This window comes from Pelodiscus sinensis, chromosome 5 (assembly GCF_049634645.1).
Source record: "Pelodiscus sinensis isolate JC-2024 chromosome 5, ASM4963464v1, whole genome shotgun sequence".
Taxonomy (NCBI): Eukaryota; Metazoa; Chordata; order Testudines; family Trionychidae; genus Pelodiscus; species Pelodiscus sinensis.
In genome coordinates this window covers 107,105,455-107,120,508 of record NC_134715.1, presented here as the reverse complement: position 1 = coordinate 107,120,508, position 15,054 = coordinate 107,105,455, and the positions used below count along the sequence as shown (strand labels likewise).

At 41.3% G+C, this 15,054-nt stretch overlaps 1 protein-coding gene across 16 annotated transcripts in view; it reads right to left on the bottom strand.

The window, feature by feature from the left end:
• PROM1 (prominin 1) overlaps positions 1-15,054 on the bottom strand; it is an 88,753-nt gene that overhangs the window by 34,414 nt on the left and 39,285 nt on the right. For all 16 annotated transcript variants that reach the window (XM_075930693.1, XM_075930697.1, XM_075930695.1 and 13 more), the window contains 3 exons: positions 14,825-15,030; positions 4,446-4,566; positions 1,289-1,352 (listed from right to left, as the gene is read on the bottom strand). In XM_075930693.1, the coding sequence (XP_075786808.1) occupies positions 1,289-1,352; positions 4,446-4,566; positions 14,825-15,030 (391 nt within the window). The remainder of the gene's footprint in view (positions 1-1,288; positions 1,353-4,445; positions 4,567-14,824; positions 15,031-15,054) is intronic.

Below are 15,054 nucleotides of genomic sequence, written 5' to 3'. Positions count from 1 at the left end.
TACCTGATTTGGGAAAGTGAACACACTTGAGCACTGCAACAATATAACAAGAAATGCATGTGCCAGTATTGCTTTGTTATTACTGCTCCTTAATTTTACTTTATGAAGACACACTTTATGAATTTGAGGCAAACATTTTATTACTCATATGCCATGAAAAATAGTTTGTAACAAAGAAATTGATTATTTGGATCCCTTTCTCCCTCCTTTCCCCCCCAAAGCTCCAGCTGTGTTCTTAAATGACGACATATACAAAGATTCTTCCTATTTTCCATCAATCTTAGGTTTTTGTACATCTGCTGATCACTGTAACTATCTTTCATGTAAAATAGATGGGTAATAGTGAAGTCTTTAGTGAGCTTCTTGGAATCTCTGGCTTTCTCCATTTTCAGGTAATAGAAAGCTTAGTGTAGGCTTTGGGAGGCTTATTTAGAAGGCCTTGTCAGAAGCTCCCACACTCTTTGTTCTGGCTTTTCACCATTCGCTTAGAGGAGTACAGATCTTGGGGGCTTGTAGATAGAGACGTGGTCTCTTACGTAACTGGAGCCTGACCCACTGACTCTTGAAATTCAAGACACCGTCCTTAAGCCCAGGTGCACTCCAGGCAGGAGCAACCGTCTGTGATGGGAGGGAGGGGGCCTGGGCGGCTCCAGTCCGGACACAGAGTCCAGCGGGGTGCTGAAGCCCATCCAGGCAAGGAGTGGCCTCCCACCCACTTCCCACCTTTATTTGGTTAACTAGTTAAATACTTTGTTTAACTAGTCAACCAATTAAATTGGATTTTATATACCTCGCTTCAGTATAATCTAATCTAAACTACAGCCAGAAGCCATGGCACTTGGCACAAGTCCCGTGCTCCAAAAATTAAGAAATGCTTCCCAAATGAAAGTACTAGGGTCACTAACCTTGAAAAAAGAACCCCCAAATTAGTAGTCTTTGACTTAGGTGAAAGTCATTTAATGAAGAATGGAGTTTACTTTTTAGAAAAGTGTGTATTGTGCCGTATCTGTGACATTTTCCCTAAAGAATCATATGTTTATTAATCTGTGACTCTGGTTGTAACACCTTGACTTTCATTTTATATCAGTAGCCATTTATGTTGTGTCTTGCACAACAAAGCAACATATTAAGAAAAATCACATAAAATAAACTGTAGATTATATAAGTATCATAAATTTTGTTGAGAAAGAACTAATAAGTCTAGGTATAAACTGGAAAACGTAACTATACCAAATATACATATAACATAATATAGATATAGATAATAAAAAAAACTTATATTGCTTACTATTAAGGTCGGAGAGTGCTTTGTTCTTTGTAGTGTTGTACTGGCTCACCAAATAGTCAATTTGCTAAAAGATTTAAAAAATATATTTTTAGTAAAGGCACATAACCACCCCACATATGCATATTTAGCTACAAACTCCCCAAACTCTTGAACTCTACCATTATTACTTTCAATGACTAAAACAATATATTTAATCCTTGCACAGTGCAAATCTCTTTAAGATGTTTAATTGGGAAGTTTCCTAGGAAATAGATGTAAACCCTAATGATAATTAATAGCAGGAAGCACTGCTTTATGAGGACTCCCTCAAGTCAGGTTTTGTGTATTCTGTTTTATGCTAGTTCTGTCCATTTAGTCATCTAACAATATTTCCTCCCTCCTTCACTGTGATATATGCAGCAAGTACATGAACTGCTTTCCCACTTTTTTATTCCTATGTTTACCTTTACCATGCTAAGCAGCTTGCAGGCGCTTCCATTGCTGGGCATAGGAAGAGAAGTGGCTGCCCTTTTCTAAGTGCAGACTCTGCCTTTTACCAATACCGTGGTTCTGTTCAATCACAATCTGGGCTCTGCACTACCCCAAACAGCAGCATTATGATGATGATGAGGTATTTTATTAATCAGTTGTTTGGTTTCTACCTTCAAGAATTCAGTGTGGTAAATATAATGTGTCACAAAAGCAGTACTGATTACATGACCAAAATCAACATGTGAAAATCAACATGTGAAGTATATGACACATTGTATGTTTGTGAGATTGTTTTTGACACTCTTACCAATACATCAGAGTTTTCTAGGCTCTGAAGTCTACCGAAGAGGCTAATTTAAACAGTTCATGACAGGACTGCTATGAATTGCCAAACAACATCACAAACTGAAGTGGGACTAGAATGACTAGCAAAACAAGAATAGGTATTCTGGAGGAAGAGTGCATGAGCCGATATAATTAATGGACAATGCTAACTGTGCTGAAGTCTGAAGCAATATTGCCTTATATAGTCTACACATCTTCCACGATAATAGCTCTGAGCACTTGATATCTTTATCAAATATAGTCTACACATTGTGCACTTAATGCTGATTGGACATGTTAAGTTAGACTTCTGAAATATTGTCTATAGTCTACAATCAAATGAATTTTATACCAGAATCAACAAGCTCAAGATCCTTCCTATTAGTCTAAAGAATTTCTTGGATTTAATTAAAAGTGTCTTGCACAACAAAGCAACATATTAAGAAACATCACATGATAAAATAAACTATAGATAACATTAACTTAATTATACAGAGAACTAATAAGTCTAGGTATAAAATGGAAAATACATAACTGAGACCTTGAGGAATTTCTGAACTTTCCATAAGCATTCTGTGTCCAATACTTATTTTAATTTAGTGAAATAGTACGTTAGCAGTCATTAGCTTTTTAGATATTTCATATATACAACATGATAGCTGAAGGAAGCAAGACAAATTTTATATTCTGATGTTTCCTACAGTGTACATCCATATGTAGCTAATGCAGGACAGTGTGTGGAAGAATATTAGGTATGACAGGGTCAAATCCACCAATGTCAGGTTCACATTAATGCCCAGAGGCAGCTCAAAATGATTATAAAAGAAACTTAAAAAAAAAAAAAAAAAAAGCACTCCATACTGCAAGCCAAAGTTTCATTATGCAACTTCAACTTTCCTTCCATATCTACCCCAAAGGGCTCAGCCACAAAAGTGTATTTACATATATATGCAATGGGGGCAAGAGGGAATAATATATGCCCAGGTATGGACAGAATTAAGAAAGTGGTGAATGAAGATTTTGTGTAAAACAAGAACAATATACTCTAGCTAAGGCTGCACTGTTGAATGACATTCTGAATCCGTAGACATTATCACAAGGGTGGTGGGCAAGAGCTTCCGGGGGCCAGATCTGGCCCACCAAGGAGGTTGTTCTGGCCCGCGGATGCCTTGATGCCTCCCCACTCCCAGGCCAATCAAGACCTGAGGATGGGGGAGCATGCAAAGTCTCCTCCCCTGCACTAGGCACATGGCGCTTAGAGTTAATAGCCGGCTGTTCAGAACAGCCGTTGGTTCTCTCCAGGCACCCGATAGGGGTGGAGGAAGAGGGCAAAGACTTCACATGCTTCCCCCTCTCCCCAAGCCAATCAAGGTCTGTGGACAGGGGAGCACAGAAATGTCCTGTCCCCGCCCCTTGTGCCTGAGGCCCTGCCACTAGCAGGGCAGTCTGGGGCCACTTTAAAAATCTGTGAAGTGCCCCCACCTTTAAAAATTATTGCCCACCCCTGCTTTATCACCACAAAACCCTCAGGTCAAAAAGAAGAAACAGTTCATACTCTGATAAAGTGGGATTCTTACAACAAATTCAGAAGGTGGCCACTATACCCACACAAGACAGTGTTGCCTGAATTGGCTCTGTCAAAATTTTAGCTACCTGTAATAAGTGAAATATTTGTTTGCTTTCCACATGATTTTTAAAGCCAAAATATTTAAACAGTATCGAGTTTTCCGTTGATAATGAATCAAACATCAAACAAAACAGAAGGGAAAAGCGATCATAAAGTTTTCTAACAAGAATTCATCTTTTATTGGAGAAAGTCAGAGAAGTATTTGGAGGACTCTCTACTTTCTTTGTAAACAAACTTTGAAGCCATTAAGAATACTATGCTTCATATTTGGTATGTCTCAATATATACCAAATAAAAGTTGTTCAAAAAAATACAATAAAGGCTACCGTTCACCCTAGAGAGAATATTGACAAAGAAATGCGATATATGGGGCAGTAGCTCATGTACACTTGTATAAGAACAGCCAAAAACAGGTCAGTTCCCTTAAAAAAATTAGCTCTTTGGCAATGCATAGTGTAGCAACAGAAAAAAAGGCAAAGGAGTGTTAAATACTGTAAGATGCTCTGCAGGAATGTGTTCAAAGAACACTGGTCTAGAAGAATAACTGGTAGATATTTATAAATACAAGATAAAGGATTTCTCATGCATTGTGCATTACATTTTATGCAACTGGAAAGCAGAGCAACCAAACGATATATGGTTTGCAGCATGCATCACTAATAATGAATAGGAAGAAGCACTGTTAGAATGCTTATCTTACAGATACACCCACATATAAGGAAAGAATCTCTTTACCCCTGGAGTATCATTGAGGAAAATTCTTAGGTCTTTAAAATTACTGTGCACCAGGTTCTTTGCTCCCCGGACTTGACTTGTTAAGTGCTGGTTGGCAGCATAAGCACAAAGGACACCGACACTATAAAAAGGAGAAGAAAAAAATATTGCTTTACTACTGCAAATGCCAATGGAGAACAAAAACATAGCAAAGCAATCAACATTTAGCTGCATAGCAGAATCCTTGCAAATGAATGTCTCCTTTTAATATAAATGCTTATTTTAACCAGGTGGCGGCACTGGGGAATTAACAACAAGATTTGATAGAAAATTTGAGGAATTCTACACATTTAATAAAGAAATTGTGTTAACCCCAAATTCTTCAAAAGGAACACACAAAAAAGCAAGATATATTTGCCACATGGCAGTTGTCAAAAATTCACAAAATTTATACAAGGTATACTAAAACTATGTATACTTGGCTATTTAAAAAACCTTAAGACTTATGAAGGCTAACACTCTTTCACTACTAATCATTAGTCTTGAAACATCTATAAGTAAACAGTTGAAAAAATAACTTATTAAAAGGAATTATGCATGAAACATGGTTTTAAATTAGAATTACATCTACTGATACTTTTTTCACTATGTTGTAATCTTCCAATCACTTTACATGTACTTGAAAGCACAAATTCTAATTAACTTCAATGGAGTAACTCACGTGCTTAAAATTAAAAAGGATGCCCACAGAGTTTGCAGAGTTTGGGCCATAGGAAGAAAAATATAACACAAATTAACAACATGAAAGACGTGAGGGAGGGTAGCTTCAAATCTGTGTGTTTGGTGAGTCTTTTTCTGGTTTGGCCATTATGACTTCACAATTAATTTCAACTAAATGAATCTGTACACACCATAAAATATGGAAACTAAGGGCCTATGACAAGCTTGTGAGGGTTATCTTGGATTATAAAAATATTCTGTCGTTTGTTCACTTTCCATATGGAATTAATTTTACTAGTTGCTAAAGTCCAATGCTTAAAAAAAAATCCCTTTCATTACTTAAACCCAATTCTGTTCCTTTTAAGAATGGATCTCTGCTCAATTAGGCTAAGAACCACACAAACTCAGGTAGGAATACAGTGATGTCAAGATGTGCCAGACAGGTAGGCAAACCCACATTGCACTTTAAAAATTAAAAACTTTAAACTTCAGAATCACATCAGATATCACATGAAATCATGGGAGTAACATGACCCCTTTATGGGAAACATTGCTCAACATTGCAGTTTCTGGACAGTCTTAAGCTGTAACTTCATGCAATTGGCATTACAATCAACATACCTTGAGACTAGCAATATCAAAGGAAACCTGATATAAAGAGCACCATGGCACTGGGTCACCATACTAGGGGATCACTAACACAAATGATACTGGCTCTGCACTATGTCAAAACCTACAACTGAGGTCAAAAAGTCCTAAGCACTTCATACTACTATTCATCATTTATTTTACAGTATTGCATAGAAGCCAGCCATGTTGAAGCCCCTGTTGTGTTAGGCACATGGTAACCTTGACTCTGGAGTTCACAATCTAGGGAAGACATAATAAAACTAGGGGATGAGATCTGCCCAACCAGATGTGCTTAAGTTCAACAATACAGCACACACAATTCTTAGCAAATCAGGAGCACAACTTACCCGTGATTAGCCATTAGTAGGTTGCAATTTCTGTATTTGTCCCATTTTTAGTTCACTTTTGAGAGGAGGAAGTGCTGACAGCAGTTAGAACCATACAGCTGGAAGAGACCTCAGAAGATCATCAAGTCCAGCCCCCTGCTCTAGGTAGGACCAATCCCAACTAAATCAACCCGGCCAGGGCTTTGTCAAGCTGAGACTTAAACACCTCTAGGGATGGAGACTCCACTACTTCCTTGGGTGACCCATTCCAGAGCTTCACAACCCTCCTAGTGAAATAGTTTTTCCTAATATCTAACCTGGACTTCTCCCACCACAACTTGAGACCATTGCTCCTTGTTCTGCCATCTGTCACTACTGAGAAGTGCCTCTCTCCATCCTCTTTGGAACCTCTCTTCAGGAAGTTGAAGGGTGCTATCAAATCGCCCCCCCACTCTTCACTTCTGCAGACTAAACAGAGCCAACTCCCTTAGCCTCTCCTCAATCATATGCTCCAGCCCCCTAATCATTTTGGTTGCTCTCCGCTGGACCCTCTCCAATGCGTCCACATCCTTTTTGTAGTGGGGAGCCCAGAACTGGACACAATACTCCAGATGTGGCCTCACCAGAGCCAAATAAAGGGGAATAATGACATCTCTGGATCTGCTGGCAACGCTCCTCTTAATGCGACCTAATATGCCATTAGCCTTCTTGTCTATAAGGGCACACTGTTGACTCATATCCAGCTTCTCATCAACTGTAACCCCCACGACCTTTTCTGCAGAACTACTACTTAGCTGGTTGGTCCCCAGCTTGTAACTATGCTTGGGATTCGTCCGTCCTAAGTGCAGGACTCTGCACTTGTCCTTGTGTAACCTCATCAGATTTCTTGTGGCCCAATCCTCCAATTTGTCTAAGTCACTCTGGACCCTATCTCTGCCCTCAAGTATTATCTACCTCTCCCTTTAGCTTAGTGTCATCTGCAAACTTGCTGAGGGTGCAATCCATCCCCTCATGCAGGTCCTTCATCAAGATACTGAACAAAACCAGTCCTAGAACCAAACCGTGGAGCACTCTGCTAGAAACCGAGCATCATCCTGACATCGAGCTGTTGATCACTACCTGCTGGGCCCGGCTTTCTAGCCATCTTACCGTCCATTTATCCAATCCACATTCTCTTAATTTGCTGGCAAGAATATTGTGGGAGACTATCAAAAACCTTGCTAAAGTCAAGGTTTATCACATCCACCGACTTTCCCACATCCACAGAGCCAGTTACCTCATCATAGAAACTAATCAGATTGGTCAGGCATGACCTGCCCTTTGTGAATCCATGCTGACTATTCTTAATCATTTTCCTCTCTTCCAAGTGCCTCAAAATGTATTCCTTAAGGATCCCTTTCATGATTTTTCCAGGAACCAAGGTAAGACTGACCGGCCTATAGTTCCCTGGATCATTCTTCTTCCCTTTTTTGAAGATGGGCACTACATTTGCCTTTCCAATCATCTGGGATTTCTCCTGATCTCCATGACTTTTCAAAGAGAATGGCCAAAGGCTCCTCAATGACATCCAACTCCCTCAGTATTCTCGGATGCATTACGTCCGGACCCATGGATTTGTGTACATTTAGCTTTTCTACATAGTTCCTAACCTGTTCTTTATCCACCAATGGCTGTCCATCATCCCATCTTGTGTCACTTAGTGCATTAGTCCGGGAGCCCACCTTGTCTGAATACCGAGGCAAAGAAAGCATTGAGTACTTCAGCTTTCCCCACATCATCTGTCACTTGGTTACCTCTTTTATCCAGTAGGGGCCGTACACCCTCTCTGATCACTTTCTTCTTGTTAACATGCCTGTAGAAACCTCTCGTTATCCTTCACATCCTTAGCCAGTCAGAATTCCATTTGTGCTTTCGCCTTCCTGATAACGTCCCGGCATTCTTGAGCTATACATTTAAATCCCTCCCTGGTCATTTGTCCAAGTTTCCACTCTTTGTAAACTTCCTTTGTGCTTAAGTTCACCAAGGATTTCCCCTGTAAACTAATCTGGTCTCCTACCATGTTTGCCTCTCTTGCTATGCATCGGGATGGTTTCTTTCTGTGCCTTCAATAAGGCTTCTTTAAAATACTGCCATCTGTCCTGGACTCCTTTTCCCTTCATGTTAGCATCCCAGGGGATTCTGCCCATCGGGTCTCTGAGCAAGTCAAAATCTGCTTTTCTGAAGTCCAAGGTGTGTATTTTACTACTCTCTTTTCTTCCTTTGGTCAGGATCCTGAAAATCTACCATCTCCTGATCACTGCTTCCCAGGTTGTCACCCACCTCCACTTCCCCTATTAGTTCCTCCCTGTTTGTGAGCAGAAGGTCAAGCTGCGCACAACCCCTGGTCGGATCCTTCAGCACTTGTGTCAAGAAGTTATCTTGAACATTCTCCAAAAACTTCCTGGATTGCCTGTGTACTGCCATATTGGTCTCCCAACAGATGGCAGGGTGATTAAGTCCCCCACAAGAACCAGGGCCTGCGATCTGGAAGCTTCTCTCCGTTGTCCGAAGAAAGCCTCATCTACCTGATTCGGTGGCCTGTAGCAGACACCAACCACATCATCACTGCTGTTGTTTGCTCCTTTAAACTTAACCCATAGACGCTCAACAGGTTTTTCCTCACTCTTTATACTGGAGTTCAGAGCAATCATAGTGCTCTTACATATGGTGCAACTCCTCCTCCTTTTCTCCCCTGCCTGTTCTTCCTGAACAATCTATACCCTTCCATGACAGCGCTCCAGTCATGTGAGTCATCCCACCAAGTCTGTTATCCCAATTAAATCATAGTTCTTGGACTGGGCCAGGGCCTCCAGTTCTTCCTGTTTGTTGCCCAGGCTTCTCGCATTAGTGTACAAACACCTCAGGTAACCAGTTGATCGCCCTATCTTCTCCATTCAAATCAGGGGTCCTCCTTTCTTGCTCGTTCCTCTTTGCATTTCTTTCTGGTACCCAACTTTCCTATTACCCTCAGGGTTTTGGTCACCGTCCCCCAACGAACGTAGTTTAAAGCCCTCCTCACTAGGTTTGCAAGCCTTCCCGCGAAGATGCTCCTCCTTCTCTTCATTAGGTGGATCCCATCTCTTCCTAACAATCCTTGTGCCCGTAATAGAGTCCCATGGTCGAAGAAACCAAAGCCCTCTCTGCGACACCACCTGCGCAACCACGCATTTACGTCCTCAATTAGATGATCCCTGCCCAGTCCTCTCTCCATCACCTGCGCTCCGAATTCTTTGATCCTTCTTCCCAGCGCTACATAATCCGCAGTAACCGGCTCAAGGTCATTCTTGGCCATATCGTTAGTTCCCACGTGGAGAAGAATGGGTAACGATCCGAAGGTCTGATCAGTTTGGTAAGCCTCTCAAGTCACATCCTGAATGTGAGCTCCCGGTAAGCAGCACACCTCTCGAGATTCCAGGTCCAGATGGCAGATGGATGACTCAGTCCCTCTTAGGAGGAAGTCCCCGATCACCACCACCTATCGTTTTCTTTTGGGGTGGTGGCCTTGGAACCTCCATCCCTAGGACTACGCATCCCATGCCTTCCAGTAGATGGTGTTCTCTTCTGGTTTCTTCCTTGTGAGATCCCTTCCAAAGCATTCAGCACTGTAGAGCCTCTGGAGAGAGCCTGAAAGCAATTACTTACCTCAATAGCATTGAGGGATTCCCATGCTGGCCTTTTCCCCCTTCTAGAAATTACATGCTGCCAGTTCTCTTCCTGGTCACGTACTGCCCTCTCTGGTTCCACCACCTGCTATGCTTGAAGGATTAAACGCTGCCTTCTATCAATGAAGTCTTCATCCTCTGATCAAGAGTAGGGTCGACACTTAGGCCTCCAGTCCTCTAATTTTTTCTTCCAAAATGTCAACCAGCTTGCACTTAAAACAGATTTCATCTGCACTTTCTTCCGGGAGGAAGACAAACATGGCACACGCTGTGCAGGTAACAACAGCAAACCTATCACCATCCATCGCTGCTGTCCTGTTCGCAAGCTCCTTGGTCGCCTGCCCACTGGACAACTGTAGTTTTATATATTTTAACCACAGTTTTTTCCCCTCCGGAAGGTGGGTGAGGGGGGGCACAAGGGACAAAGTAGGAAAGTTGCTTGCCAGAGATGAGAAGAATCAGAATAAGGTAACAGAGCAGGGTTCAATTGTTTGAAAGTCAGAACAAGAAATAATGGATAAGAATCTTAGCTGCATGGGCAGAGAGATCAGATTTTGGAAATGCTGTTTATCACTTGACCACAAGATGTAAATACTCTAGATGCTGTTAGAGTTGTTCTATTAGAATCGCATCACTAATATTCACCTGGGAGAAAGATGGGTTTGGAACAGGAAGACAACTAGAGAGTTCAACATCAAGAGAATCTTAATCAAAGGTTTAATAATTGCTTCTTTAAAAGACCTAGTATACAGACTTCTTAACGAGAGCCCTGATGGTAAGTATTGTCTACACTGAAAACGAAGGCATAACTCTAGCGTAAGAAAGCATAATCCTGCTAGCTTTAACCTGGCTAATGCTGGCAACCAGAGACTAATGAAAATATGGCATCATGGACGTCAGTACGGGTTAGCAGCAGCATTTCCTGTAAGCTGTGCGGTTGTACAGCTGCTCAGAAGAGATTCAAATGCCCCCCCAGCTGATTAGCCGAGCACCAGCAGCTAGGTATTGTGTTTCTCCTGGTAGTGTACATTTGTGCATGCCTTGGTACACATAACAAAACACTTATCCTGCACATGGATGGAAAAAGACTACAAGGAACATTGATCAGCAACAGTGGCACCAATATTACCTCAATCTTTACTAACTGAACAGTCATGGGTTTAATGCCACAGACTGCCCACTGCTGCCTGAAAACCATCACTTGTCACAACACTCCAACCAAGATGTTAGTATCTTCCTCCTCTTTTTTAAATAAAGAAAGACACCCCAAAAATACATTAAGTGGCTTTAAAATAATCTGGCTGCAAGTCTGGTAAATGCATGTATAGTTTCTTGAACATCTCCAAGGAGAATAATGATTCTGAATATTATTTTCCCAGTGAAAAAAACCGGATTAGCTACTGGTTTTTGACCAACTAAGAGAAAAATGCATCTCATAAGAGTTATTTAAATGAAAAGTATAAAACCAGTGTGTAACTCACATCCTTGAGTTTACAATAGCCTCTTTATTCTTTGGAAGGTGTTTTTATATCCTTGGATTGTTCTCACAAAAGCAAAGAGGTCAGCAATTGCAACCCAACCAAAAGAGGTCTTTTGTAAATTTGAATGTGATCTTTTTCTGTTTAGCTTTCTGAGTGTGTGTGGTGATCAATCTTTAAATCAACAGTAAACTCAGCCATTCACCTGTACTAAATAGATACACAACATGAAAGTAAAAATTCTACCTATTACCTAATGAAGTTTGACAAATCACTTCCTTTTCTCTCTTCCTTTGAAGAGATGACTCAAGACTTGCTTATCCAATAACTGATTGCTTAACTTGTCTCCCTAATAGACAGATGTTTCATTCGCAATTTCCTGTCAGGTTTCATAAACTGATGTAAACACGATCAATCCAGTTTGGGGCAGGGGGAACAAATTTGCATAACTGTTCAAATCACAGATAATTAATATCAAACAGATTTAAAGAAAAAAGTGCTCAGGAAAAAGTTATTCTTCCCATTAATAAAATATAAAATATTTGGTCACAGTTTTCCTTATGAACCCATGTATCAGTTCTTCTGATTGTTGAATTTGTATTTCCAATTACATAACGGCAAAAGTCCTTCTTTGACCCTTGGATAATACATATAACTTGTATTCTTTAGTACCTACATTTCTGAATAGGCACTTAACACACCACACACTAAATATCCCCCCTCCCCCAGGCAATCTTTCTGATAAATGCCATTTTCTTAGTATCTCTGCCCTGTCTTTTGCACTGCATGCAAGTGGGTGTCCCAGCTTAGTAGTGGTTTTGAGATAAATAAAATATAAAATATTTGTCCCAAATGAAGCAGTAAACATTAGAATGAGAGCATCTCACTTTGGAGTGAGATACATAAGTTGTATCCATCTCAATACAGTATGTAAAATATGCTCAAAATATAAGGCATCTGTGGTCATTAAATAATAGCTCTTGCTCTGTTAACCTCAGTATTCATGCCAGAAATGTAGCCAGAGACTCAAGAAGGATGAAGTAAGATCTTACTGGATCAACTTCTGTTAGTGAGAGCAGCTTTCGAGCCACACTGGGCTTCTTCTGGGAAAGGTACTTCCAGTACCACAGAAAAAGCAAGGTGGAACAGATGGTTTAGCATAAGGCAGGTACATAAACTGCAAGGTCCCAGGGACATTCCTATGGTGGTGTGGGACTCAGGACAACACCCCTCCCTTCTAAGCCCCCCCCCCCCCACACACACACACTCTGCCTTCCCTCCCTCCCAACCATTTCACTAAGTCCCCACCATGCCCCTTTCTGGCTTCCACCCCCATCCCCAAGCAACACCAGGAGCCAGGGGAGCAGAACGGGGCAGGGTGGGACCTAGTCATTCACTGCTACCAGCACCAGGATCACCCGCTAGCCTCTGAGTCCTCCATGGATCTTACATCCCTCTGAAGCACAGTACCTCGGGTAGTTGCCCTGGTCTGTCCTATGGATAGGTTGGCTCAGAAGAGACCATTCATGGTTGAGTGGTGTATTGGCTTCTTCCTGCCTGCCTTTCCCCAATCTAGGGATGTTAAATTTAGTTTAACAAACTAGTCAATGGATTTTCCATAGATTAGTCGATTAGTGGGGGAGCTATAGCAGGGTTAGTTCCCGGCCCCAGGAGCTAACCCTGCCGTGGCGCTGCCTTTTAAATGTATTAAGAGTTAGCAGGCTCTTAATACATTTAAAGAGGCTGGAGCACAGCAGGGGGACCTGGTATGAGTTGGGAATCAGCGGTCTCAACTCACACTGGGTTCCCCCCCTCCCCCCGCTGCCCTTCTGATGCGCAGCAACTGGGACTGGGCATGAGCCAGAATCAGCTGATTCCTGGCTTGTGCCCAGTCCCCACTACCTCCCTGCCTAACACGGAGACAGAAGCTGGTTCCTCCCCAGCACTAAGCCAGCTCCCCCCAGCACTGACTCCTGCCTACCCCCATTGCAGCCTTTGACAGGGGCGGGGGGAGGAGGGAGGAGCTTATTGGGTAGTCGACTAGTCGCTTACATTCCTACCCCAACCCTCACACCACTGATAGACGTAGCATACAGGGATGGGGGTGGGGGTGGGGGTGGACGAGAGACATGAAGAGCAAGCTGATTTCTGCACATACCAGGAGTCTGCATATAGCCCAGACTAATTTTTTTAAACCATACATGGTTACATCTGCACATCCCTATTACAGACTGTTATAAGCAGCCATAAATTTCATCTGTTCAGTCCATGAATTTTAATTTCTAGGAGAATAATGAATTTAAGCTCCCAGGCTTGTCTTTGGAAAGTGTTGGTGGTTTCCTTTGAGGATGAGAACTTATTGATCTGATATAGAACGATCACTTGGTGAACAGTGGTCACCCTAAGGGGTGAGTGTGCGTCTTAGCTTCCTGTGACGATTCATTTGAGAGTTTAGTGATGGCCTGGGTTCTCGCACACAGTTATTACTGGGACATTTACTGCATGGGATAAAATAGACATGTTGTAGGGATGTATAGGATCCGTAGATCTTGGAAGGTGTGTTGTGTTAACACCTCCTCGCCTGCCCCCCTCTATCCCCAATCTGACAGAAAGGGACCTGGACATAATTTTGGCTTTCTAACTTTCTCCCCCATTGTCAATCAAAATACAAAATATTTCAGCTGTACGAGAAAAATACACTATGTCCACAAGACGAACACTGGTCTGAAAACTATTAAGCTGAGTCAAGGCACATTTATGGACAAAGATATTGCAGAGCCACTTAATTGTTGAGGAATGTGCTTGTAAAGTGTGGCACACTCTTAAAAAGATGATCTGTAGAATTTTTTAAAATGCTGCACTTTTTGCTTTCCAAAGATCTTTCTATTCAACTCTGAGTAGTTTATTAAAATAAAGTTTAAATACTTTCACTATTGTTTCATATCAATGCATGGTGTGACCCAAGTGTGAAAACTGCCAGCTAATTGCAGATTTTTAGAATCTTCATGAGCAGCAATTATGTATGAATCGGAAATATCAATGCACCAGCAGTAGGAGCTTCTATTTAGGAAATATTTAGAAAATTCTTGTTTTGATTTAAGAAAATTTGAGGGACAAACACAGAATCACATCTGACCACCACTTACCAAAATGTGTTAAATTGTGTTGAGCTCTAAAATCTCTTCTTGATGTGATGGCATCTCAGAACAAGACAGATATGCTTAAATGGCTATTTGCATAATTTGTTTTCAAAACAAAAAAGTTATCTCCCAGGAAAAGTTTCATAAGCAAAGCCCTACATAAAACTGTTTGACACCTTAAGTCCCTAAAAGTGGGTTCATGCATTCAACACTGACATTACCCATATTAGCACTATTGTAATGTACATGTAAAATATCTCCTGAGCAAAAGTGAAGATATTATTTTCAAATCTAATAAAATCATTTCAGTTTCTACAGGTGAAGAGCTAGACTTAGTATTCCTTGAACAGTTATGTAAAATTAGTGTTGTATAAAAATTATCAGTGTGCTCTTTATTATACTTGCCTGATTATTAAAGAAGTGACAAAAAGAAATGTTGCAAAGCAGCCCCTCCGACAGTCAGCATTTTTCTTTTGTCTTTGATGCATTTCCCCACCACAGTTGTCACAGCAACGACACATACAGAAGCACAGTCCCACAAGAGGCAGTAACAGAACAAATAGCAATCCCAAAGCAGCCGCCACTATAAAGCCGATTTCATAGTAGATTGCCTGCAATTCAGATACAGTTATTTT